We start from the raw sequence: 26,759 nt of genomic DNA, 5'->3' as shown, positions 1-26,759 counted from the left end.
AGAGTGCAGGCGGTAAAGATGATGGTCCTCCCAAGGTCTCTTTTTGTGTTTCAATGTCTCCCCATTTTGATCACTCAGGCCTTTTTCAAGAAAATAGACAGGAGTGTTATGAGTTTCGTGTGGGCAGGGAAGACCCCGAGGGTAAGGAGGGGGTCCTGCAGCGCAGCAGGGACAGAGGGGGACTGGCGTTGCCGAATCTGGACGACTATTACTGGGCCGCCAATGTGGCGATGGTTTGCAAGTGGATGAGGGAGGGAGAGGGGGCGGCGTGGAAGAGGCTGGAGATGGCGTCCTATCAAGGAACGAGCCTAAAGGCGCTGGTGACGGCGCCGCTACCGCTTTCCTCGAAAAGGTATACCACCAACCCACTGGTGGTGGCAACCTTAAGGATCTGGAGGCAATTGAGGCGACATAGTGGGGTGAAGGATGCCTCGGTGTGGTCCCCGATCAGGAATAACCATAGGTTTGTCCCAGGAAGGATGGACGGAGGGTTCCAGAGCTGGCATCGGGCAGGAATTAGGAGATTGAGAGACTTGTTTATTGACGGGGAGTTTGCGAGCCTGGGAGCGCTGGAGGAAAAGTATGAGTTGCCCCCGGGGACTATCTTTAGATATATGTAAGTGAGGGCGTTTACGAGACAACAGGTGAGGGAATTTCTTGTTAATTTGCTAGTTCACTATTTTCTTTAAATAATGTTACTTCTTAGTTATTGTGTTATCTCTTATGTTGATTTGTAAAGTGGAAAAATTGTGTTTGAAAACTTAAATAAAATATATTTTTAAAAAAAAGAACAAATAAATCTACACTATATCATTTTACCGTAATCCATGTACCTATCCAATAACTGCTTGAAGGTCCCTAATGTTTCCGACTCAACTACTTCCACAGGCAGTGCATTCCATGCCCCCACTACTCTCTGGGTAAAGAACCTACCTCTGACATCCCCCCTATATCTTCCACCATTCACCTTAAATTTATGTCCCCTTGTAATGGTTTGTTCCACCCAGGGAAAAAGTCTCTGACTCTCTACTCTATCTATTCCCCTGATCATCTTATAAACCTCTATCAAGTCGCCCCTCATCCTTCTCCGTTCTAATGAGAAAAGGCCTAGCACCCTCAACCAATTCCTCGTAAGACCTACTCTCCATTCCAGGCAACATCCTGGTAAATCACCTTTGCACCTTTTCCAAAGCTTCCACATCCTTCCTAAAATGAGGCATGTGTCCAAACATGATTTGGATTTACCCGTGTGTTGCACTGGTTGGAGTTTGTAGAAGATAGCAGGACTGTGTTAAGAATACTCGAGTATAGAGGTGACATGGATAAGGATCTCAACAGTGCTGAGGTAGGCATGTTGCAGTGGCTAAAATGGACAGTCTGTAATAAAGCCTGAAACTTGGCTTAAGATAAAACAGCACACAGAGAATCATTCCGTTCACTGTGGCGCTGAGTAATGGATTATGTCAGCACAGAGCTCTTACAGGTCAGCAAATTCTTACCCTCCCACGTCAGCAAATTAATGCGTGCGGCAGGGTAAAAGTTCCTTTTGTATACGAAGCACAGGTTGCCACGGAAGGGTGCAACACAGATCCACTAGAATAGGGCAGGGGCTGAGAGTGCTGAATTCTGAGGACAGCTTGCAGACACATGCATTTCCTTGATTATGGAAGATTGAGGGGGGTGATCGGCTTGTGGCCTTTAAAATGTGATAATGATTGAATCCGATGGATACAAAGAAACCTGTCAATGTTCTGAGACGGAGGGGAAGGGGTGAGAGCAGTAATGCAGAAAATTGGACGGACAGTCAGGGGCCCAGTCAACCGCGATGATGGGGGAACATCAGTTGAGGAAGAAGGAAAGCCTATGTTAGAGGCACTGATGCAGTTTGGACTTCCGGTGGTGTGATGTGAGGAGAAGATGTACACGAGGTGGCTCCCGCTGGAAAGCTGATCCTTTTGCCCTTTTTCCTGATGCCATGGACCTTTTATTTCTCAGGAATTCTGGTAATTTAATGGGATACAGTTTTCCCTTTTCTGAGATGCCCAGGACAGATAAAGCCAAGAAGAATTCGAACTGAAATCAGTCGACTGATTCTGAAGCCTCTCTGGGATCTGGAGGTAAGATGGCGGGGGTGGCTTCTTCCTCTCTGACTATTCCACTAACGACCGAGGCTCTCACCAGCATTTTGACAAGCGAGCTAGATAAACATGGACAGAACTTGTCGGTGGATCTTAAAAGATCAATTGAAGAGGCCTTGGTCCCCATTCATTTGGCTCTTGATAACACAAAGTAAGATAGTCGAAGCACATTGAGCTACAATTAAGAGCGTTGGAGATGGAGACGGCATTATCGGCTCACAGTGATCGGATCACCTCGATGGTTGAAGTTGACAAATTAGTAAAGTCCCAACTGAATGACATGGAGAATATTGCGGGGCTACTGGAGGGGACTGAAGGCCGCAACACCACTGAATATTTCTCGGTCATGTTATACAAGATGGTGGATGAGGGTGTATTTACATCCCCCCCCCCCCCCCCCCCCCCCCAGAATTAGACTGGGCCCATCGCTCACTACGACTGAAGCCTTGATATGGAGAGCCACCTTGTGTGGTGATCGTATGATTTTGTAGTTTTAAAGAGAAGGGAACAGGTTCTTCGATGGGCAAGGGAACATCATGATCTCAAGTGGGAAGGCCACTCCATTAGGCTGTACCAAAATATAAGTGAGGATCTAGCAAAAAGAAGAGCAGATTTTAACGAGTGAAAGCCGTCTTGTACCAAGAATAGAGTCAAGTTAGGGATGGTCTATCCAGCTCGCCTTTGAGTGATGTTTGGGGGAAAAGGCCACCTTTTTGACATGTGGGGAGATGCAGACTCCTTCGTTCAAAACCTCAAGTCGGTTTTGTGGCTCTATGGATGGGTGCTTCATTTTTTTAACATCTTTTGGGTTTGCTCTTTGGTTAGATTTGAGGGATCTTTGCTATTTGTTTTTTATGTCAGTCTATTGTTCCCGATGTTGACTGTTAAACTCTGATGCTGTTTTAAGGATCAGACAAGGCTACGCAAAGGTTGGGTTGGGCAGGTTTTTCACTCCAGTGTCAATGACAGGGGTATGGCAATTTTAATCGATGAGAGTTCAGTTGTCCTCCCTCTTCTCCTTATTGTTTATGGCTCCCTGTCGAACACCCCAGTTGTCATGATCAATGTTTATGCCCCTAATTGGGATGACACAAATATTATCAACTCTCCCCCCAACTTTGACTCGCACCAGCTAATTTTAGGAGACTGTGTTTTGGATCCTAAATTGGATCGTTCCAAACCTAAATCTCTGTCTCATCTGGGATGGCCAGGGCTTTGTCCTCTTTTTATGGCACAGATAGGGGTGGGGTAGAGCCCTGGCACTTTTTGCAACCGAATGACAGGAATGTTTCTTTTTTCACATGTCCATCATGCATATTCCCACATTGTTTTATTTTGGATAGGGTTCTCCTCCCTTCGGTAGTTGCAGCTGAGTACTCGGCAATTGTTATTTCTGACCACACCCCATATTTTGGTGGTTTATTGCTGGAGTCTGGCCCCATCCAACGCCCACCATGGAGATTAGATATTATACTCTGCTGGCAGTTAAAAACAATTGTGAGCGTTTGTCTACTTCCATAGATGATTATATTAAATTAAATTAGTCATAGAGTTTACAGTGCAGAAGGAGGCTATTCAGCCCATCGAGTCTGCACCGGCCCTCACAAAGAGCACTCTACTCAAGCCCACATATCTACCCTATCCCCGTAACCCAGTAACCCCCACTTAACCTTTTTGGACATTAAAGGCAATTTAGCATGACCAATCCACCTAACCCGTACATCTTTGGACTGTGGGAGGAAACTGGAGCACCCGGAGGAAAGCCACGCAGACACTGGGAGAACGTGCAGACTCCGCACAGACAGTGACCCAGCCGGGAATCGAACCTGGGATCTTGGAGCTGTGAAGCAACGGTGCTAACCACTATGCTACCATGCTATCCGACTCAATCTCGCCCTCCGTGCAATGGGAGGCTCTTACGGCTGTCCTTAAGGGGGGAAATTATTTCTTATAGAGCGTACATGCTGAGGACAATGAAGTTGGAGCAGTAGAGGCTGGTGGATTCCATCTTGCAGGTGGATCACCAACATTCACTTCATCCTACTCCAGGGCTATTGGCGAACAGGAAAAAATTACAGACCCAGTTCAAGCTGCTGTCCACTGACAAGACAGTTAAAGCGCTTCAGGGGTACTTTTATGAGTACGGATAGAAGGCAAGTCATCTTCTGGCTCACCAACTCAAATGACAGGCGGCCTCCCCGAGACACCTTGGATACTCAGTTCAGGTGGCAATCTCGTTTCCGCCCCTCTCCAGGTCAATGCAGCTTTTAAATCCTTTTACTGCGACCTGTATAAATCCGAGCCCCATGCAGATAAATTGACTATGCTTGATTTTGTGGATGGTCTGTCCATCCCAACTGTTGAGGTGGACATGGGCTGTGAGTAGTTAGACTCCCGTTTTGCCCTGATGAGAGTTTAAAATGTATTGGGCTGATGCAGTCCCGCAAGGCCCTGGGACCAGGTAGCTTCCTGGTCGAGTTTTACAAGTAGTTCTCGGAACAGCTCGTACCTTGTCATTGCATATGTTCAGTGACTCCCTATCCCGGGGTTCATTGCCTCCAACCCTCACTCAAGCCTCTATTTCCTTGCTCCTTAAGGAGGACAGGGACGCAGCTGAGTAGCGACCCATCTCACTTTTAAATATGGACATTAAACTGCTTGTTGAGGTTCTGGCGCTCCTGTTGGAGGCTTACCTCCCAAGTATAATTTCGAAGGATCAAGCAGGCTTTGTAAAAGGCCGACAATTATTGGCCAATATAGGTTGCCTTTTAAATGTAATTCTTTCGCCCTTCCCTCACCCAAGCCTGAGGTGATAGTATCTCTTGACTCTGAAACAGCATTTGATAGTGTTGAATGAGAATATTTATTGAGATTAAAGGGAGATTTGGACTCGGCCATAAATTTGCCTCTTAGATTCGCTTGTTATATAATGCCCCTACGGACAGCGTTCACACAAACTCTCTACACTCAGATTACTTCCCTTTAAATAGGGGCATTAGATAGGGCTACCCTTTTTACTCACTTTTGTTTGCCTTCGCAATAGAACCTCTCTCTATTCTGTTGAGGGCCTCTTTTCAATGGAGGGGTATTTGTCTTGATGGGGTGGAGCATAGGTATCGCTTTATGCAGATGACTTACTTCTGTATATTATGAACCTAACTCCCTCCATAGACAACATAATGAAGACACTTAATACCTTTGGCTCCTTGCCTGGCTGTTAATTAAATCAAGGCAAGTGGGAAGGTTTTCCGGTTAACCTACCTTGGTAGGCGAGATCAATTAGGCTCATTAGCTTTCTGCCTTTCTAATACAAGTTTCCCTATTTTGGGTCCAGGTGTGTCATAACTCCATGAGGATCATGGAGAAACAACCATCGATCTCCCTGTGGGACTCGTGGAGTACACGCTCTTTAGGTCGGGGCTGGAGGCCAACCACCTGGGGCTCTTATGAGCAAGATATAAAAGCAGGCCTAACTCGAGGTCTGGTGTAACAAATCCTCCTCGATGGGATTGCACTGGGAGTGAGATGCTGCATTACGCAGACTATTGTAAATATGTACATAAATTCACCTTCGTTGCTGACTGCTTCCTTATGAGTTATTATAGGGTGGTCCACAATTGGGCCTCACTTCATAAGTTAAACTTCTGTAGCCTGATCAATAATGTTAAAGCGGATCTACAGAGGTTGAACAACCTTCCTCTGTCTCTGGCGGGTAGGATCCAAACAATTAAAATGAATGTGCTCCCGAGGTTTCTATTTTTCTTTCAATGTCCCCCAAATTTATGCCCAAATTCTTTTTTTTATTAAGGTTAACAAATTGATATCTGTTTTTAATTGGGCGGGTAAGAATCTCAGAATCCATAGTGCTTGCTCCAAAGGGACGGACAGGCAGGGGGCCTGGCTCTCCCAAATTTATTATTTTATTCCTGGGTTGCTAACACACAAAACATTTTGTTCTGGATTAGTGACCCCAATTCTGTTTGGGGCCGAATGGAGGCTTGGTCCTGCACTACTGTTCTCCTTGCCATAATTACTGTACCATTGCCCTTTTCTCCTGCTAGATTTTCCTCAAACCCAGTGGTGTTCTCCTCTCTTGGGATTTGGAAAGTTTCAGCTGAACTTTAAGCTCCTTTCTCTGCCTTCCCTAGCCCCTATTTGTAACAATCACCTTTACTTACCTTCTGGATTGGATCCAACATTTAAATCTAGGAAAGCAAAGGGACTTGAGAATTTTATGGATCTATTTGTAGAGAGGAGGTTTGCCAGCTTTAGAGAGCTGGCTGACAAATTTCAGCTACCCAATTCTAGCATTTTTGTTATTTTCAAGTATGTGACTTTTCTCGTAAGGCTTGCCCTCCCTTTGCCTTTGCGTCACCTTCTTCCTTGATGAAGAGGTTTATATCCTTGGTTCAGCCTAGTGAGGGGTCTGTTTCGGACCTATATGGCCATATTCTCTCATCGGATCCTGCCCCACTTCATAGGATGAGGGCGAGATGGGAAAGTGAGCTGGGTCCTATACATACTAGTGAGGCTTGGTGGGAGGCCCTTTACAACGTCAGCTCCATGTCCTCATGTACCCGGTTGAGCCTGATTCAGTTCAAGGTGTTATACAGGACACACTTGACCAAGGCGAGGATGCGTGGGTTTTTTCCTCCCACAAGTCCCGAAAGACGTGCTTGTTGGGTGAATTGGACATCTGAATTCTCTCTCCGTGTACCCGAACAGGAGCCGTAGTGTGGAGACCAGGGGATTTTCATAGTAACTTTATTGCAGTGTAATGTAAGCCTACTTCTTACACTAATAAATATTATTATTAGATGTGATCGCTGTTTGCTTGCTCCAGATAACCATATGCATATGTTTTGGTCTTGCTCCAAACTCGACAGTTTCTGGGCGTCCTTTCTTGGCATTATATTGGAGATACTCTAGGTGGATTTAAATCCATGTCCATTGGTAGTCATGTCTAGGGTTTTGGATTCACCGGCGTTTCAGTCTGGTGCAGAGGCGAACGTTGTCGCCTTTGCCTCACCGATAGCCTGGAGGTAAATATTGCTTAGTTGGAGGTCTCCTATTGCGCCCAATGCTTCAATCTGGTTGGGCGATTTAATATTATTCCTACACTGAGAAAATCAAATACACCCTCAGGGGTTGGTGGGGAAGGTCTACCTGAGGTGGCAACCATTGATTTTCTTTTTTAAGTATCTAGACACCATCAGCTGTTAGGGGGTTGAGTTCTGGTGTTTAAGTTTAATTATATGTTTTTGGTTTTATATTTGCTTGTTATTTTTGTTTTTGCTCACTTGCATTCTCGTCGGTTTGTCACTCTCTGCCATACAGGATTGGCTGAACAGGTTTATAAAAGTTCTGCTTTGCAGAAGTACTTTTCATCGTGGAATTCGAACTGGCGTCTTCGAAAAAGCATCCATGCACATGAGAGTCACATCTGTGATTTGGGCAGGAGGAGCACTCTGCGGAGGGTATTTACCCACTGGAATTACTGTATCCTTTCACCCTGAAACCCACAGATTTGAAACTCTTCTGTGTTTGTGCATTACTAGGGACAAGTTAAGCCATTCACTTGTTGATCAGGTCTGTGGGATCATTCTGAATGGCTGAAAGTGTTTAAAATATACATTAATATATGTGGTAGCTTGACCACAAAAGGTAGTCTAAATGCATTGTGAAAGTTAATCTTCTTCAATGGAAGTTTAAAATACAGTATGGACTCCAAGACTGGAGCAGCTAGTTAAACATCGAAATAACGGCAACAGAATAGAACTAATGGCAGTTAAATACGAACATAAGAACTGGGAGCAGGAGTAGGCCATCTGGCCCCTCGAGCCTGCTCCGCCATTCAATGAGATCATGGCTGATCTTTTGTGGACTCAGCTCCACCTTCCGGCCCGAACACCATAACCGTTAAGATTTCTGTCTTTCATTGGTGAGGACTGTCGCTGACATCTTGTCATGGAGGAGTTGAAAAAAGTTGATGAATTTCTCTGGATAGCAGGCGTTTGACGGGGTCTTACATAGCACTTCCCAATTGACTGATGCAAAAGCCTTTATCAGATCGATGAAGGGGGCAGCACGGTAGCATTGTGGATAGCACAATTGCTTCACAGCTCCAGGGTCCCAGGTTCGATTCCGGCTTGGGTCACTGTCTGTGCGGAGTCTGCACACCCTCCCCGTGTGTGCGTGGGTTTCCTCCGGGTGCTCCGGTTTCCTCCCACAGTCCAAAGATGTGCAGGTTAGGTGGATTGGCAGTGATAAATTGCCCCTTCGTGTCCAACATTGATCTTAGTGTTGGGTGGGGTTACTGGGTTATGGGGATGGGGTGGAGGTGTTGACCTTGGGTAGGGTGCTCTTTCCAAGAGCCGGTGCTGACTCGATGGGCCGAATGGCCTCCTTCTGCACTGTAAATTCTATGAACCCTTAATCCCTTTATTCTTCAAAAAACTATCTATCTTTATCTTAAAAACATTTAATGAAGGAGCCGCTACTGCTTCACTGGGCAAGGAATTCCATAGATTCACAACCCTTTGGGTGAAGAAGTTCCTCCTAAACTCAGTCCTAAATCTACTTCCCCTTATTTTTAGGCTATGCACCCTAGTTCTGCTTTCACCTGCCAGAGGAAACAACCTGCCTGCATCTATCCTCTCTATTCCCATCATAATTTTATATGTTTCTATAAGATCCCCCTCATCCTTCTAAATTCCAACGAGTATTGTCCCAGTCTACTCAACCTCTCCTCGTAATCCAACCCCTTCAGATCTGGGATTAACCTAGTGAATCTCCTCTGCACACCCTCCAGTGCCATAACATCCTTTCTCAAGTAAGGAGACCAAAACTGAACACAATACTCCAGGTGTGGCCTCACTAACACCTTATACAATTGCAGCATGACCTCCCTAGTCTTAAACTCCATCCCTCTAGCAATGAAGGACAAAATTCCATTTGCCTTCTTAATCACCTGTTGCACCTGTAAACCAACAGTTTTCGACTCATGCACTAGCACACCCAGGTCTCTGCACAGCAGCATGTTTCAATAAATATACACTAGTAATAACAACTAATGACATCACAGAACTTAACTGTAGACACAGCAATGGATTTAAATAAATGCTTAATAATAACACTCTATAGCACCCTCCTTAAATTTTAATCCCGCTTCGACAGAAATACGATGTCACTAATGTCTTAATTATACGTCAGCTTTTCAGGAGCTTTGCGACTGTGTTGAGGTCTGCACAGTCAGTACCTCCGGTGCCTCTGTCAACTCTGATGATACTGAAGCTCAACGAGCGATGTCAATGTCATTTTCTTCTTGGATTTCAACCGGTTGAGGTTGAAAGGTTTTCCATCCACACTGTAAACAATGTCCACTCCACTGGGAAGCTTGGTCGTGACAAGGTGAAGGATGATGGCGATGAAGATAGACCCATCCCTGCTTGAATCCAGTCTTGACCGTTAAGATTTCTGTCTTTCATTGGTGAGGACTGTCGCTGACATCTTGTCATGGAGGAGTTGAAAAAAGTTGATGAATTTCTCTGGATAGCAGGCCTTTGACGGGGTCTTACATAGCACTTCCCAATTGACTGAGGCAAAAGCCTTGATCAGATCGATGAAGGCCATGTAGATTGGTTGATGTTTTGCCTGGCATTTCTCTTGAAGTTGTGGAGCAGTGAAAATCATGTCTCTTCCACGGTTTTGCCAGAAGCCAGACTGGTTTTCTCCTTCAATTTAAAAAATCTCTCCTGGGATCCTGTCTACTCCTGCGGCTTTTCCATTCTTCATGTGCTTAATGGCGGCTTTGACTTTATTCATGCTTGTTGGGAGACCAAGATCATCTTTGATGTGGAGTTTGGGGTATTTCCTCAAACACATCCTCATCTATGGTTATAGCACAGTTTAGGAGTTCTTTGAAATGTTCTCTCCATCGAAGGCCGATGTTTTATCAAGAGGGTTTTGTCCTAATTCCGCATTGGTTTGAGGCCTAGGGATTGGGTGCATATATTATCTTAGTGCCACTGAAGAAGCCCCGGGTGCCCTGCTTGTCAGCGAGGAATTGCAGCTCCTTCGCTTTCTCAGTCCACTATTGGTTCTTAATTTAGAATCCCTACAATGCAGAAGGAGGCCATTGGCCCATTGAGTCTGCACTGACCCTCTGAAAGAGCACCCTACCTCAGCCCACTCCCCTGTCTCATTCCTGTAACCCCACCCAACCTTTGGATATGAAGGGGCAATTTAGCATGGCCAATCCACCTAACAAAGAGAATTACAGCACAGGAACAGGCCCTTCAGTCCTCCAAGCCTGCGCCGACCATGCTGCCCGTCTAAACTAAAATCTTCTATACTTCTGGGGTCTGTATCCCTCTATTCCGATCCTATTCATGTATTTGTCAAGATGCCCTTAAATGTCACTATTGTCCCTGCTTCCACCACCTCCTCCGGCAGCAAGTTCCAGGCACCAATACCCTCTGTGTAAAAAACTTGCCTCGTACATCTCCACTAAACCTTGCCCCTCGCACCTTAAACCTATGCCCCCTAGTAATTGACCCCTCTACCCTGGGAAAAAGCCTCTGACTATCTACTCTGTCTATGCCCCTCATAATTTTGTAGACCTCTATCAGGTCGCCCCTCAACCTTCGTTGTTCCAGTGAGAACAAACCAAATTTATTCAACCTCTCCTCATAGCTGTAACCTGCACCTCTTTGGATTTTCCTTGGTGTTCTTTGTACCTCCGCCTTGGCTAATTGATGAGCTCTCCTTTGTTTTGCTGGTTATATCTTTTTGCCAGGCGCGGAGAGCTTTCTTCTTGTCTATGAGGTCTTGGATGATGTGGCCGTTTTCGTCAAACCAGTCTTGGTGTTTCCTCTTATAGCCGATGGTTTCTTCATGACTTGAGATGATGTCTGTCTTCAGATATTTCCAGTTTTCCTCCACTCCAATAAGATAGACACTTTGGAGATTTTGGAGAAGACATCGTTGGAAGTTCACCAGCATGCTTGGTTCTTGAAGCTGCTCAACGTTGATCTTTTTTTCTGAGCTTTTTCCTCACCTTGCGCTGCTTCTAGTGCTTTTGGGCATAAAAGGAACGGATGAGCCGGTGGTCTGTCCAGCAGTCATCTGCATGGGTCATCACTTTGTTGATGGGGCATTTATTTGGTCCCGGGATCAAATGATGACAAAGTCGATCATGTGCCAGTGCTTTGATCATGGATGTCTCCAGGAAGTCTTTAACTTGACTTTTTGGCCGAACAGTGTATTAGTGATGAAAAGCTGGGATTCCGCACATTTGGCGAGCAGGAGAACCCGTTGAAGTTGCAATTTCCGACTCCTTTCCGATGGTTCCGTTATTGATTTGGGAGTCCTTTCCAATCCTGGCATTGAAGTCCCCAAGGTGTGTGATCTTATCTTCCTTAGAAATGTTGGAGAATGAGCTGTCCACGCTGGAGTAGAAGCCTTCTTTGGACTCTGCATCGAATCATAGAATTTATTGTGCAGAAGGAGGCCATTCAGCCCATGCCGGCTCTTGGAAAGAGCACCCCCCCACTCCTCCACTTTAACCCAGTAACCTCACCTTTCTGGACACTAAGGGCAATTTAGCATTGCCAATCCACCTAACCTGCACATCTTTGGACTGTGGGAGAAAACCGGAGCACCCGGAAGAAACCCAGGCAGACACGGGGAGAACGTGCAGACTCTGCACAGACAGTAACCGAAGCCGGGAATCGAACCTGGGACCCTGGAGCTGTGAAGCAACAGTGCTGTGCTACCGTGCCGCCCGAGGGTTGGAGCGTAGGCACTCATGATGATTGCCTCCTGGTTCTTGGCAAGTTATAGATGGAGTGTCGTGAGGCGCTCCGGCAGGGAGCTCTGACAGGCAACTCAGATTGACGAGTTTGTTCTTGTTGGCGTTTTGGGCTGATCCTCTCCAGAAGAAGGTGTAACCGCCGGCCTCTTCCCTCTGCTGCCCTTTGCCTACTCTTCAGATCTCTTGCAGAGCAGCGATGTCAATGTTGAAGCACCTGAGTTCACGGGCAACAAGGGTAGTTCTCTGTTCTGGTTGATTGTTTGGCTCATTATCCATTGAGGGTTTGTACATTCCAGGTTCTGAAATTGAGTTTAACCTTAGTTTTCTCACTGTAGATAGATGAGCCTGTTGGAAGTGGTTTTCCCACCAGGTTGGGGATGGAACACACTATATTTAGGGCACTTTTTCTAGACCTTTCCCTATGCAGGGTGAGCAGAGTGGGTCCTGAGAGGGCTGCTCAGTCATGACGAATGCTGCCAAAATGCTCTCCTGTTCCAATTGTAAGAGTGAGACGACTGAATCAAACTTCACCATCTATATGCCGGTCCGAATCAAGGGACGTCCAAATCTCACGATCCTGTCTTACCAATCACCGCAGGGTTTGTATGTGTGTGGGGTGTGCTGGTTTCCTCCAGGTAGATGCCTGGTGCGGGACAACGTTTAACATGGGTAGGCTGTTGCACATCAGCAGACACATGATAGAGGGTAGGTCCAGTTGCAGAATTGAGCACATTTTAGCCTCATTTGCGATCCCATTTTCCAAGAAAATATGTTCCAACCTTTCCATGTATTCAGTCCAGTCTTTGGTCTCTTCCACAAACTCACTGATAGACGCAAACACAGTCATGGTGCTGTTGACTTGCCTTCCATTGGTAAACTTAGCATAACTTTGTGTTGAACTTGCTGAAACTCAAATATTTTCTTCTCAACGCCAAAAAGGGGTGGTAACTTGAACACAAAAAGGTAGTCAAAATGTTTTGAAAGTTAATCTTCTTTAATATATATATAAAATAGTGAAGTTTAAAATTCAGTATGGACTCAAAAACGGGAGCAACTAGTGAAACATCGAAATAACGGTAACAGAATAGAATTAGATATGTTAAATATGAATATTCAAAGGTAACAACAACAACTAATGACGTCATTGCACTTACTGATGACTTCAACAATGGATTTAAATAAGATGCATAATCAGAACACTCTATAACAGTAAGGAATAAATCAACGGGCAGCACGGTAGCATTGTGGACAGCACAAATGCTTCACAGCTCCAGAGTCCCAGGTTCGATTCCGGCTTGGGTCACTGTCTGTGCGGAGTCTGCACATCCTCCCCGTGTGTGCGTGGGTTTCCTCCGGGTGCTCCGGTTTCCACCCACAGTCCAAAGATGTGCGGGTTAGGTGGATTGGCCATGCTAAATTGCCCATAGTGTCCAAAATTGCCCTTCGTGTTGGGTTGGGTTACTGGGTTATGGGGATAGGGTGGAGGTGTGGACCTTGGGAAGGGTGCTCTTTCCAAGAGCTGGTGCAGACTCGATGGGCCGAATGGCCTCCTTCTGCATTGTAAATTCTATGTAACCTTAGCAGCAAAAGGAAATCTGCAATTGTAATCAAAACAGATAATGTGGCAGAATGCCCATCAGCTCAGTCATTGTGTAGAGGAGAGGCTGATTGAGGCTTTGAGTTTGTGCTCTACAGCAGAGAGGTGGCCACAAAGAGAGGGGGTGTTAGAAACCACAAGATTACAAACAAATTGGCTGTTGCTGTTCTTTATATATAGCCCACCCTCCCCAAATTCATTTATTTCTGCATTTTTTAAACTGGGGAAAGTACATAAAGCACTGCAGTGTCTTAATTCATGAAGATGCTTGTGATGGATTCTGGAGTTCGCCAAAAATTGCAATTTTCTGTGTTAGTCCAATATGATTATGACCGATCATCCACTTCAATGCCTTTTACCCACACTATCTCATATCCTGTTATGTCATTGATATTTTAATCTCTGCTTTAAATATACTCAATGATTGAGAATCCACAGCTCTCTGGGTAGAGAATTTAAAGATTAACAATTCTGAGTAAAATTTATTTCTCATTCTCGTCTTCAGTGACTTCCCCCTTATTTTGCAAGAGTGTCCCCTGATTCTAGACTCCCCAATTAGAGGAAATTTCTTTCCTGGATCTACCCTGTCTATCCTTTAAGTATTTTGTAGGTTTCAGTGAGAATCACTTCTCATTCTTTGAAACTCTTAAGAGAATACAGACCCAGATTCCCCAATCTCTCTTTATAGGACAGTTCTGCCAGTCTGGTGAACTTTTATTGAACTCCCTCTATGAGTAGGTAAGGGGACCAAAACTGCACAGTTCTCCAGGTGCGGGCTAACCAAGGTTCTACACAGTTGAAGCAAGACTTTGCTACTCCTTTACACAAATCCTCTTGCAATAAAGGCTAACGTACCATTAGCCTCCTAATTGCGTGCTGCATCTGAATGTTGGCTTTCAATGATTTATTGACATGGACACGGACACCCAGGCTTCTTTGTGCATTTACACTTTCTAATCTCTTATATAAGAAATATCCTGCACATCTGTTCCTCCTACCAAAGTGGATAACCTCACATTTTTCCGCATTTTATTCCATCTGTGTTGTCTTTGCACACTCACTAAGTCTGTCCAAATTGAAGCCGTTTTGCATCTTCCTCAAACCAAACCTCATCTAACTTTGTGTCATCTGTGAACTTGAAAACATTGCATGTGGTCCCCACGTCCAGATCCTTGTTATATATTGTGAACAGCTGTGGCCCCAGTACTAATTCTTGTGGCACCCCCCTACTCATAGCCTGCCAATAGGAGAATAACACATTTATTCAAACTCTGTTTTCTGCCTTTTAACCAATCTTCAATCTGGAGCCTTTTAAGATGGCTCTCGAAATTTCTCAGTGTATCCCATGTTCTTTAATTTTGCTAACAACCTCCTGTGGGGGCTTTATCAAAAGCTTTCTGAAAATCCAAGTGTACTATGTCCGCTGACTCCCCTTTATCAATTCTGTTAGGGGCAGCACGGTGGCGCAGTGGTTAGTACTGCTGCCTCACAGCGCCGAGGTCCCAGGTTCGATCCCGGCCCTGGGTCACTGTCCGTTTGGAGTTTGCACATCCTCCCTGTGTTTGCGTGGGATTCGCCCCCACAACCCAAAGATGTGCAGGGTAGGTGGATTGGCCATGCTAAATTGCCCCTTAATTGGAAAAAATGAATTGGGTATTCTAAATTTATACAAAAAAAACCAAATCAATTCTGTTAGTAACATCCTCAAAAAACCCCAACAGGTTTGTCAAACATGAGTTCCCATTTGTAAATCCATGTTGACTATGCCTAACTGATCACTGTTATCCAAGTGTCCATTTATCACATCCTTTAGAATAGATTCTAGTATTTCCTCTACTACTGATGCCTGGCTAACTGGTCAGTGGTTCGCTCTTTTCTCTCTCACGCACTTTCTTAATTGTGGGGTGACATTTTGCTTAAATATGAATCCTTCAATTCCCTCTAATTCTTGAAGATCTTCTTCAGTGAAGACAGACACAAAGTAACCATTGAGCTTCTCTGCCATTTCTCTATTCCCCATTATAAATCTTCCTAACTCTGCCTGTAATGGACACACATTTGTCTTCGCCAAATGTTTCCTTTTTCCGTACCTGTAGAAGCTTTTACATTTCATTTTTATGTTTTTTTGATAGTTTACGTTAATGTTACATTTTCCTTTTCTTTAACAGTTTCTCGGTCCTCCTTTGCTGTATTCTAAAACCTTCCCAATCCTCAGGTTTGCTGGCACTTTTTTCTGGCAGCTTCATAAGCCTTTTTCTTTAAATTTATACAATCTTTAACTTTTGTTTGTTAGCCACGGTTGACTGACATTTCATTTTGGGTTTTAGTGCCTTGAAGGAATGTGTAGGTTCTGTAAACTATGCAATAGTTCTTTAAAGACTTTCCTATGTACAGTCAGACCTTTTAATTTCCCAATTCACCTCAGCCAGTTTTCCCCTCATATCTTCATAATTTCCTTCATTCAACTTTAACACCCTGGGGCGTCATTCTCCGCCGGCGGGAGTCTCCGTTTTGCCGGCGCCCGGGGGTTTCCCGACGGCGTGGGGCTGCCCCACAATGGGAAACCCCATTGACCGGCCGGTGTAACGGAGCATCCCGCCGGCGGGTCGGGGCAGAAATGTGGCGGGGCGGGATGGAGAATTTCGCTCCTGGTTTCAGATTGAACTTCCTTACTTAATACCAGATCTAAAATAGTCTGTTCTCTAGTTGGTTCAACATATTGCTCTAGACAACCATCCTTAACACACTCCAGAAACACGACCTCCACAGGATTACTTTTCATTAGGTTTATCATGTCTATATGCAGATTGAAGTCACCCATGATTACTGTTTTACCCGCACTATATGCTGGGGGCTGCTTTAGCTCAGTTCGCTAAACAGCTGGTTTGTGATACAGAGTGAGGCCAGCAGGTTCAATTCTCGTACTGGCTGAGGTTATTCATGAAGGCCTGCCTTCTCAATCTTGCCCCTCCCCTGAGATGTGGTGATCTTCGGGTTAAATCAGCACCAGTGAGCTCTCTCTCCTCAAAGGGGAAAGCAGCCTATGGTCACCTGGGACTATGGTGACATTACACCGACACTATATGCTCTAATCTCCTTATTTGCATCATGCCCCACATTACTATTAGGTGGTGTATAAACAACTCCGAATAATGTCTTTTGCTGTCCTTTGCTGTTTTTTTTAGCTCCACCCAAACAGATTACACATTTTGTTCTTCTGATCTATGATCCTCCCTTACTAACATACTGATCCCATCCCTTATTATCAACGCAACTCCACCTCCTTTTCCTTTTTGTCTGTCCTTCCTAAATGTTGAATATCTTTGATTATTTCAGTCTTGGTCAACCTGCAGCCATTTCCCTGTAATGGCAGTTAGATCATACCCATTTACCTCAATTTGTGCCTTTAAATCATCTACCTTGTTGCAAATGCTGTGTGCATTTGGGTAGAGTGGCCTTAATGTTATCTTGTTGACGTTCTGCATTCTAAGCCTAGTTACTGCTTGCCTTTGTTTGCCTGCCTTCTAGTTTCTCTTGCTACTTTTATACTTTCCGTTACTCGCTTTACTTCCTTCTAATTTGAGCTACCCCCCCCCACCGGGTCTCCTCCCCCCCCCCCCCCCCCCCCACAAGCTAGTCTAAACCCTCTCCAGCAGCGCTAGCAAACTCCCCTTTTAGGATATTAATCCCAATCCTGTTATGGTACTCAGCCTACTTGTACAGGTCTCACCTGCCCCAGAACATGTCGCAATGCCTCAGAAATCTGATGCCGTCCCTGCTATACCAATTATCCATCCATCCATTCAATCGATTACTCCTATTCATATGCTCACAAGATTGTGGGAGTTATCCTGAGATCGCTGCTCTTAAGGTCTCGCTTTTTAATTTCCTCCCTAAAATCTGCTTTCCATACTTCATCCCTCTTTGTATCTATGTCATTGGTACCAATATGGACCACAACCTCTGGCTGTTCACCCTCTCCCAGAAGGATGTCCTGCAACCATTAGATCAGGTTCTGGGAAGTGGGAGTGAGCCCATCTCAAGAAGTTTTGGACTCGTGCTGCTATGGCTTCCGATAGGCTGTGCATAATTACAACTATTTTGAAATAAAAGATGCTTTTTCAGTTGAATCAAAAGGTTTTTCAGCGAGGAGTTGACTGTCATCATAACAATTTTGGATCAGCTGAACTGAGCAAGGGGAGAGAGGCACAGCTGGTAGTATAACTGGGATTCCATTACTCCAGTGAGATGTTGGTTTCATTCTCGGAACTGTAATGCTAGGAACTGTAACAGTGCCATTTGATGAGGCCAAAAAATATTGCTAAGTACTGATAAACGAGGCACATGGCTATCAGGATTTAGTAAATACTTTTAATCACTTTCTATCTTGGCATTTGTTTATTTTGCTTTCTGATTTCTGTCCATTTCTGTTTTTGTCTCCCTTGTGTGTTGTCTGCTCATCTTTGAGGCACTAGATGTTAACCAAATTTGCATGTCAGCTGTGAATGCCTTAACTTCGATCCAGATGTTTCCCTTCGTGCTGAAAAGGCCAAGCTCTGCAAATTGGCACAAGACCATTACTGCCACCACTTGCTGGTAAGGCATCAGCACATACACACGTTAAATCTAGTACTACATTGCTACTGACTTTGGCCTGCTCTATAAGTACGTGCTTGTTTTATTCAGTGAGTGAGTTAGTGTCTCAGTTATCAGCAACTCATTTTGATATTCAGTAATGTGGAGCTCTAGACTGTTTAACCCCTCCACAGCCCAGTTGCATTGGAATTAAATTATGAGGACAGGCAGTATAGGCTTGTTATTCCTTGAGTATAGAAGATTCAAGGGTAGTTTAATTGAGGTGTTTAATATGATTAAGCATTCTATAGGGTCAATAGATACTATTTTCCTTATGGGAGGAGTACCGAAAAAGGGGCATAACATTAAAATTTTGAGCGAGGCTGTTCAGAGGTGATGTTGAGAAAGTGCATGCCATGGAGGATGGTGAAAATTTGGAACTCTCCTTTAAAAAGATGTTGAGACTGCGGCAGTGATGGTGGGGGCCGAGGGAGGTAATTAAAATTTTCAAAGTTGCAATTGTTAGATTTTTGTTCGGCAAGAGTATTAAAGGGTTACAAAGCCAAAACAGGCAGATGGAATTAAGATATAGATCAGCCATGATCTAATTGAATGGCAGAACAGGTTTCAGTGGTTGAAATGACTGCTGCTGTTGTTTTGTTCCTAATAAATGGTATAGTTACTGCAACACTGCTTCCCTCTCCAACCTCAAAGTTACATATAAATTCTGGGTGCAGTACCTTGCTCCACCGTTCCCTCTCAAGCTTCCCGTCTTTGACAGTTTCAGTAAACCATTTGTGGAATGCATCGTAAGCAAGGTCAACCTCGGCTCATAAGAAAATAAAAACATAAGAAATAGGGACAGGAGTAAATCATATTATCTCTCAAGCGTGCTCTGTCGTTCAAGACAATTGTGGCTGTTCTTCAGCTTGACCTCTGCTTTCCCTGTCACTCTCCATATCTCCCCCCAATTCACTCGGAGACCAAAAATCTTTCTATCTCAGCCTTAAATGATTAATTGGTGGATCAACCCCAGTCCTCTGAGATAGACAATTTCAGAGATTCAGAACCCTCTGAGTGAAGGCATTTATCCTCCTCTCAGTCCTGAATGTTTCAGATTCCCCAGTCAGAGAAAACAACCTCTCAATATCTACCATGTCAAACTCCTTCTGAGTCCTGTATGTTTCACAAAGATCACCTCTCAGTTTTCTAAACTCCAGAGAGTATATCCCCAATTTATTCAGCCTCTTATCCAAGAATAACCACCACACCCACAAACAAATATTTTTATAAAAATAAAATTAAGAGTACCCAATTCTTTTTTTTTTCCAATTAAGGGGAATTTAGCATGACCAATTCCCCTACCCTGCACACCTTTTTGGGTTGTGGGGCTGAGACCCATGCAGTCACGGGGAGAGTGCGCAAACTTCACATGGACAGTGATCCGAGGCTGGGATCGAACCCGGGTCCTTGGCGCCATGAGCAGCAGTGCTAACCACTGCCCCACCGTGCCGCCTACCCACAAATAAATCTAATGGATCTTCATTCTGCTGCTTGCAAGGCAAGTGTATCTTTTTAAAATCTGGAAAGCAAAACTGTGTGCACTGTACTTGCGATGTAATCTCTGTAGTCACCAAAGATCTGTGCAGTTGTTTCAAAACGTCCTTATTCTTGTACTCCAGTCCCCTTGCGCTAAAGGCTAACATGCATTTACCTTCCTAATTGCTTTTTGTACCTGCATGCTAACCGTGTGTTCTTGTACGTGTGCACCCAAGTCGTCTTTGACCATCAATGTTTAAAAGTTTCGTGCCTTTAAAAAGATATTTCTGTTCCTATGACCAAAGTGAATAACTTCACACTTCTCTACATTATACTCCATCTGCCACCTTGATGCCCATTCACTTAACACACCTGCATCTCTTTGCAGTCTCTTTGTCCTCCTCACAGCTTACGTCTTCACCTAACTTTGTATTGTCAGCAAACTTAGATACATTGCTTTCATTCTCTTCGCCTAAGATACTAATATAGCTGAGGCTCTAGGACAATCCCTGTGGCAGTTCATTAGTCACAATTTGAAAATTCTCCTTGCCCCTTGACACTTTGCTTCCTGTCTGTTAACCAACCCTCTATTCAGTCCATGAGTCCATATCTTTTGTATGGCACCTAATCAGCTGTCTTTTAGAAATCCAAGTATACTACATCTACTGGACTCCCTTTATCCAGCCTGCTAGTTATGTCCTCAAAAGCTGAAATAAATTTGCCAAACTTAATTCCCCTTTCCGAAAATAATGCCCACTTTGTCTGGTCATCCTGTGGTCATTTAATGTCCTCCACACATCCACTATCTAGCAGGTGTTGTTGGGCAGAGATTGAGATGGGAACTCCATTACCTAGAAGTGTTGAGTTCAATTTTAACTCCATACAAATCAACTCGTTCAGCCATGACAGGGAATTGAACCCCTCTTGTTTATATTACCTGAGTTCAGAAGTAAATTTGCTGTTGAACCATTGAGCAACACATCTCCTTCTGTCTGCACAGTGATTTGTTTTGGCAGAGGTTCCTTCTTGAAGATCAGTAAGGATCTACAGTCTGATTCTGTGTGTGAAGCAGCATGTTTAAGCCCCCTTCCATCACACCTCATGAAAATAGTTTATGAATCTTCCTCACCAGGAGGAATGAAGCTGTGCCATTCAGAGCCATTGGTAGGTGTAGTTGTCCTGTGATGTTATTTAAAGGAATTATTCTCTTTTAACAGCAATCGGGCATTACCACTCTGAGGTTCAACGTGAAGAGCATTCGACTAAAACAGATGCTGAATAATCTTGCACACCAACAGTCCCATATTTGGGTAAGAGTTTCTTCTGCAATAAGTCTGAGTACATAGGGCAATAACGTTTTGATCAATGTGAGAGGTCATTGGGTCCATCAGACCTCCTTCCACAAATGATATAAAGTCAGGGACACTTCTTCACCCATTTAATATGGATATAGATCGGTAGGAGAGGATGTAGATCGGTTGGAGACTTGGGCGGAGAGATGGCAGATGGAGTTTAATCCAGACAATGTGAGGTAATTCATTTTGGAAGGTCTAATACAGATGGGAAATATACAGTAAAGGGCAGAACCCTTAAGAGTATTGATAGGCAGGGGGATCTGGATGTACAGGTACACAGGTCACTGAAAGTGGCAATGCAAGTGGAGAAGGTAATCAAGAAGGCATAAGGCATGCTTGCCTTCATCGGCCGGGGCATTGAGTTTAAAAATTGGCATGTCATGTTGCAGCTTTATAGAACTTTAGTTCGGCTGCACTTGGAATATAGTGTTCAATTCTGGCTGCCTCTACCAGAAGGATGTGGAGGCTTTGGAGAGGGTACAGAAAAGATTTACCAGGATGTTGCCTGGTATGGAGGGCATTAGCTATGAGGAGAGATTGGAGAAACTTGGTTTGTTCTCACTGGAATGACAGAGTTTGAGGGGTGACCTGTTAGAAGTCTACAAGATTATGATGGGCATGGACGGAGAGGATAGTCAGAAGCTTTTTCCTAGGGTGGAAGAGTCAATTACTAGAGGGCATAGGTTTAAGGTGCGAGGGGCATGGTTTAAAGGAGTTGAACAAAGCCAGTTTTTTTACATGGAGGGTGGTGGGAGCCTGGAACTCGCTGCCGGGGGAGATAGTGGAAGCAGATACAATTGTGACTTTTAAGGGGCGTCTTGACAAATACACGAGTAGGATGGGAATAGTGGGATATGGTCCCCGGAAATGTAGGGTAGGGGTTTTTAGTTCAGATGGGCAGCATGGTCGGTGCAGGCTTGGAGGGCTGAAGTGCCTGTTCCTGTGCTGTAATTTTCTTTGTTCTTTAATGTTATCAAGGAAAGCTGCCCCTCAAGTCTCACAACAGTTGGTGAGGTCTATGGGATTCCTGAGGGTGATCATTGTGGCTAAATAAATGTGAAGAAGTAAGAAAGCAATAGAGCCGAATGACAGCTTGACATTTTGAGGGCATGATGGCAGAGTCCAGCAAAAGTTTTAGAAATTTTGATCATCTGATGTCCTCCACACACCCACTGTCTGCCAGGAGTTGCTGGACAGAGATTGAGGTGGGAACTCAATTATTCTATTCTTTCATCCAGAAGTGCTGTGTGTAATTCTAACGGCTGCCACCAATACAAACAAACAGCTATTTGTTGCTGTACTGATTGATTCTATAGCACAACGTGGTGAATGAGCAGAGGTGGCACAGGGAAGAGCAAACTTATGGAAGAGGGAACAGAGGAGGGGGGAAGATCTCTCCGCATGAGGCCATATGTGTCCAGAGAGCAATTCTCCTCCCTGAACCTCAGCGTGGAGCTGTATCGGGCAGTCTCTACTTCACAAAGTATGTGCTACCTGAAATTTGTTGTTTGCTGCAGCCCCAGCTGGTGCCTCCAGGGCCAGGATGACATTGGCAGTGGCTGTGAGTTAACCACGATGATGAACTTGTCTGACCCCTTTCAGGCTGGAGGGGGTGAGTTTTGCATAGTCTCCCAGTTTGCCATCCGTTGTTGCATAAAGGAGATCAATGAGACTCTGTTTTAAGAGAGCTGATTATTATTCATTCTGCCTTGCCAGAGAGAAGCAGGTCAGTGGGTGCATTGCTTTGTGAGGATTGCAGGCTTCCCCAGGATGCAGAGCATTATTAAGTGCTCACAGATTACTTTGTGGTTGGCCCTTGTGAATACTGACATGTACCACAACTGGAAGGGATCCCACTCCCTCTACATCCAGCTGGTGTGCACCTGTTTGCAACTTATAGGCAGGTCTATGGTAGCAGTCATGATGCCTCATTCTGCCACTGTCCACTTGTACCAACTGCATTTGAATCTGTACAATCCAGGGGGTGATTACTGGATAATGAGGACTATCTGCTCATGGCACCACTCGTTGCTCTGGTACCTAATTGATGCACAAGTCGGCAGCGTGCATGAAATGCAACCAGATTATTGGGTATTTAAAAAAATAAATTTAGAGTACCCAATTCATTTTTTCCAATTAAGGGGCAATTTAGCATGTTAATCTACCTACCATGCACATCTTTGGGTTGTGGGGCCGAAACCCACGCAAACATGGGGAGAATGTGCAAACTCCACATGGACAGTGACCCAGAGCCGGGATTGAATCTGGGACCTCGGTGCCGTGAGACTGCAGTGCTACCACTGCGCCACTGTGCTGCCCTGATTATTGGATGTTGAAGTAATAGTTCTGGAGGAGCCTTACAGTACTTGGGAGAGTGCGTATTGAAATTCATGGGGGTCTGCTGGTCCCCACCATAATGTGTTCATTCTTGCCACCAGCTACATCGTCTCCAGCTGTGGAGGAAAGGAATGAGAAAATGAGGGGGTGGGGCAGCACGGTGGCACAGTGGTTAGCACTGCTACCTCACGGTGCCAAGGTCCCAGGTTCGATCCCGGCTCTGGGTCACTGTCCGTGTGGAGTTTGCACATTCTCCCCGTGTTTGCGTGGGTTTCGCCCCCACAACCCAAAAGATATGCAGGGTAGGTGGATTGGCCACGCTAAATTGCCCCTTAATTGGAAAAATTGAATCGGGCACTCTAAATTTAAAAAAAAAAAGAAAATGAGGGGGCAATGTTCACAGCCCCTTTCTGACCGGGCTATCTGTGATCAACTCATCGAACTGCCATCCCTGTAAATACAACTTCAATTCCCTGTTCACCAGCAATCCCACATCTTGCAGTCGCTCTGTCACACTGTCACTGACCATCATAGCATCCGATTGGCCATAATGTAAACATAGATTGAAATAAAGATTCCAAAACAGGTTTGTAAATAAACCATGCCATATTGCACACAAAAGTAAACTAATTACTCCTGTGCATTCCACTGGTGTGTCTTTTCTCTGTGCTGTTACCTGTTGTAGTGCTCCACCACACTGCGACCCTAGTAGCCGCAGCATGGCTGGTTGAAGGCTGCTGCTTGCCGGTGGAGAAGACTATAGATGCCATTGGAGGATGACCTTGAACAGCTCTGGGCCCACGAGGTCCAGATTCAACTGCATGGGCAGCAGAAGTCTGGTCTAGTTGGCTGACAGGCCAGAACAAGGCCACCAGTGGATTGGCAGTGTTGGTGAGTGGGCAGGGGGACGGAATGTTGTCATCCTGCGAGTGATGGGCAAGTTTGTACTCCATGATGCCAGCCACTTCCCAAGGCAGTGTCTCAGCAATCCTGCCAATCTATTGGGGGACACCCTGCAAGCTTCACTGATAACTGGTGTCCACAGCCATGGTGACAAACAGTTTGAACCTACATGGCAGTAAGCTAAACTATGCAGCTGCATTGTGAATTGATCGAGAAATTCTCTTGTGTAGTTGGCCACCACTCCCATGCCTATGGGATAGTTTTCAAGTTCCACTGGCCCTGCGCTATTTGGAGCCGGACTCCTCCATGCGCCTTGATAATGACCACAGGCTTTCTGGCAGGCCTGTCAATGCATTAAGTATTTAGAGTACATTCCCATCAACCTTTTCTCAACTGCTCAATAAAAGTCCTCATTTGTGTCCTGTGCAGTAGGGCTCCTGTTTAATGCCACGCTTTGGCATACTGGCTCCTGTGATGCCCATGCCTGGCCCTGGCAGTAGTCCATTCATACATGGTATCTCGCCAAATGCAGATCCTGCCACTAAGCAATCCAGGATAAGTTAGGAAGTGGATTAGAATCATAGAATTTACAGTGCAAAAGAAGGCCATTTCGCCCAAGGAGACTTCACCGGCCCTTGGAAAGAGCACCCTACCTAACCCACACTTCCACACTATCCCCGTAACGCAGTAACCCCACCTAACCTTATTTGAACACTCAGGGCAATTTAGCATGGCCAATTCACCTTAACTGCACATCTTTCGACTGTGGGAGGAAACCGGAGCACCCAGAGGAAACCCACGCAGACACGGGGAGAACGTGCAGACTCCGCACAGACAGTGACCCAAGCCGGGAATCGAATCTGGGACCCTAGAGTTGTGAAGCAACGGTGCTAACCATTGTGCTACCGTGCCACCCAGAGTAGTTCTTTCAGCAAGGCAAATGTCTTGGAGGAGCCTCACCACATAATGGTGTCATGTACTGGTAGTACAGTAATATTATCCAGTGTAAATTATATCAGGTATTGACACGCAGGAGGTAGTCCATACTGGTAACCATGCCCTTGTAGTTGTGTATCAATCACAAATATACAAAAACCGTTTTCTTGACATTTGTGTAGCAGCTATAATAATAATCTTTATTGTCACAAGTAGGCTTACTTAACACTTCAATGAAGTACTGTGAAATCCCCTAATGCCACACTCCAGCACCTGTTCCGGTACACTGAGGGAGAATTCAGAATGTCCAATTCACCTAACAAGCACATCTTTTGGGACTTGGGAGAGGAAATCGGAGCATCCGGAGGAAACCACGCAGACACGGGGATCACGTGCAGACTCCGCGCAGACAGTGACCCAAGTTGGGAATTGAACTGAAACCTTGGTGCTGTGAAGCAACAATGCTAACCACTGTGCTACTATGCCGCCCTGAGCAGTGTAGGCAGATTTCAGTTGCTCTGTAATTATGCTGTTTGAAACAAAATACCTTCCTTTTGCATCACCCATCCGTAACAAGAAAATGCAACATAACAAGTCTATCTCATCTTCAGTCAGTTCTCATTTTCTTTTTTTCTTTTTGTTTTCTTTTTTTCTAAAATAAATTTAGAGTATCCAATTATTTTTATTTTTTTTCCAATTAAGGGGCAATTTAGCGTGGCCAATCCACCTAACCTGCACATCTTTTTGGGTTGTGGGGGTGAAACCCACGTAGACATGGGGAGAATATGCAAACTCCGCACGGACAGTGACCCAGGGCCGGGATTCGAACCCGGGTCCTCAGCGCCGCAGTCCCAGTGCTAACCACTGTGCCACATGCCGCCCTGTCAGTTCTCATTTTCATTATGTACCTTAAGATGCAGGGCATGTAAAAGCTAGATTTAATTCTAGGTATTTTGCTGAATTTTTAACTCATTACTGGAGTTCTCAGGTCGATTTGCAACAACCTTTGGACCATTCAATTAAGTAGAGCTTTATTCCTCACTTCCAACTGACCGTTGTTCTCTGTCTAATGTTGCCGGTGTTTTGTTCAGTTGAATTACTACCATTTTCATGTACCGATTCACGTGCATACCTAACAGGAGCAAACCATTTGTTAGGGATATAGAATCAGGAGAAAGCCATTCGACCCCTTAAGTCTGCCCCACCCTTCAATTAGCTGATCTTCCTGCTTTATGATGTGGCAGGTGGTAATTGCTGTGCTAACCAAATCCCAAAGGGAAACTTGGCAAGCTATCACAACCAATTTCAATTTGTACTTTCATAGAATCATGGAATCCTTACAATGCAAAAGGATGCCATTTGGCCCATTAGGTCTGCACCGACCCTCCGAAAGAGCACTCAACCTAGGCCCACTCCCCGCCATATCCCTGTAACCTAATCTACATATATTTGGGCACTAAGAGGCAATTAAGCATGGCCAATCCACCTAACCTGCACATCTTTACAACAAGAAGATATGCGTGCTGAAGTCAGAAGTTACATTTTCCAATTACATTTTTGAAGAT

The 26,759-nt window shown here is 44.9% G+C and overlaps 1 protein-coding gene across 5 annotated transcripts in view; it reads left to right on the top strand.

Moving 5' to 3' along the window:
- The window catches only part of sfi1 (SFI1 centrin binding protein), a 290,590-nt gene that overhangs the window by 57,295 nt on the left and 206,536 nt on the right, over window positions 1-26,759 (top strand). For all 5 annotated transcript variants that reach the window (XM_072498737.1, XM_072498720.1, XM_072498747.1 and 2 more), the window contains 3 exons: window positions 7,476-7,637; window positions 18,075-18,145; window positions 20,881-20,973. In XM_072498737.1, the coding sequence (XP_072354838.1) occupies window positions 7,476-7,637; window positions 18,075-18,145; window positions 20,881-20,973 (326 nt within the window). The remainder of the gene's footprint in view (window positions 1-7,475; window positions 7,638-18,074; window positions 18,146-20,880; window positions 20,974-26,759) is intronic.

Source organism: Scyliorhinus torazame, chromosome 1 (genome assembly GCF_047496885.1).
Source record: "Scyliorhinus torazame isolate Kashiwa2021f chromosome 1, sScyTor2.1, whole genome shotgun sequence".
Classification (NCBI taxonomy): Eukaryota; Metazoa; Chordata; class Chondrichthyes; order Carcharhiniformes; family Scyliorhinidae; genus Scyliorhinus; species Scyliorhinus torazame.
The sequence above is the reverse complement of the archived record's forward strand: the minus strand, read 5'-3'. Positions and strand labels throughout refer to the sequence as shown.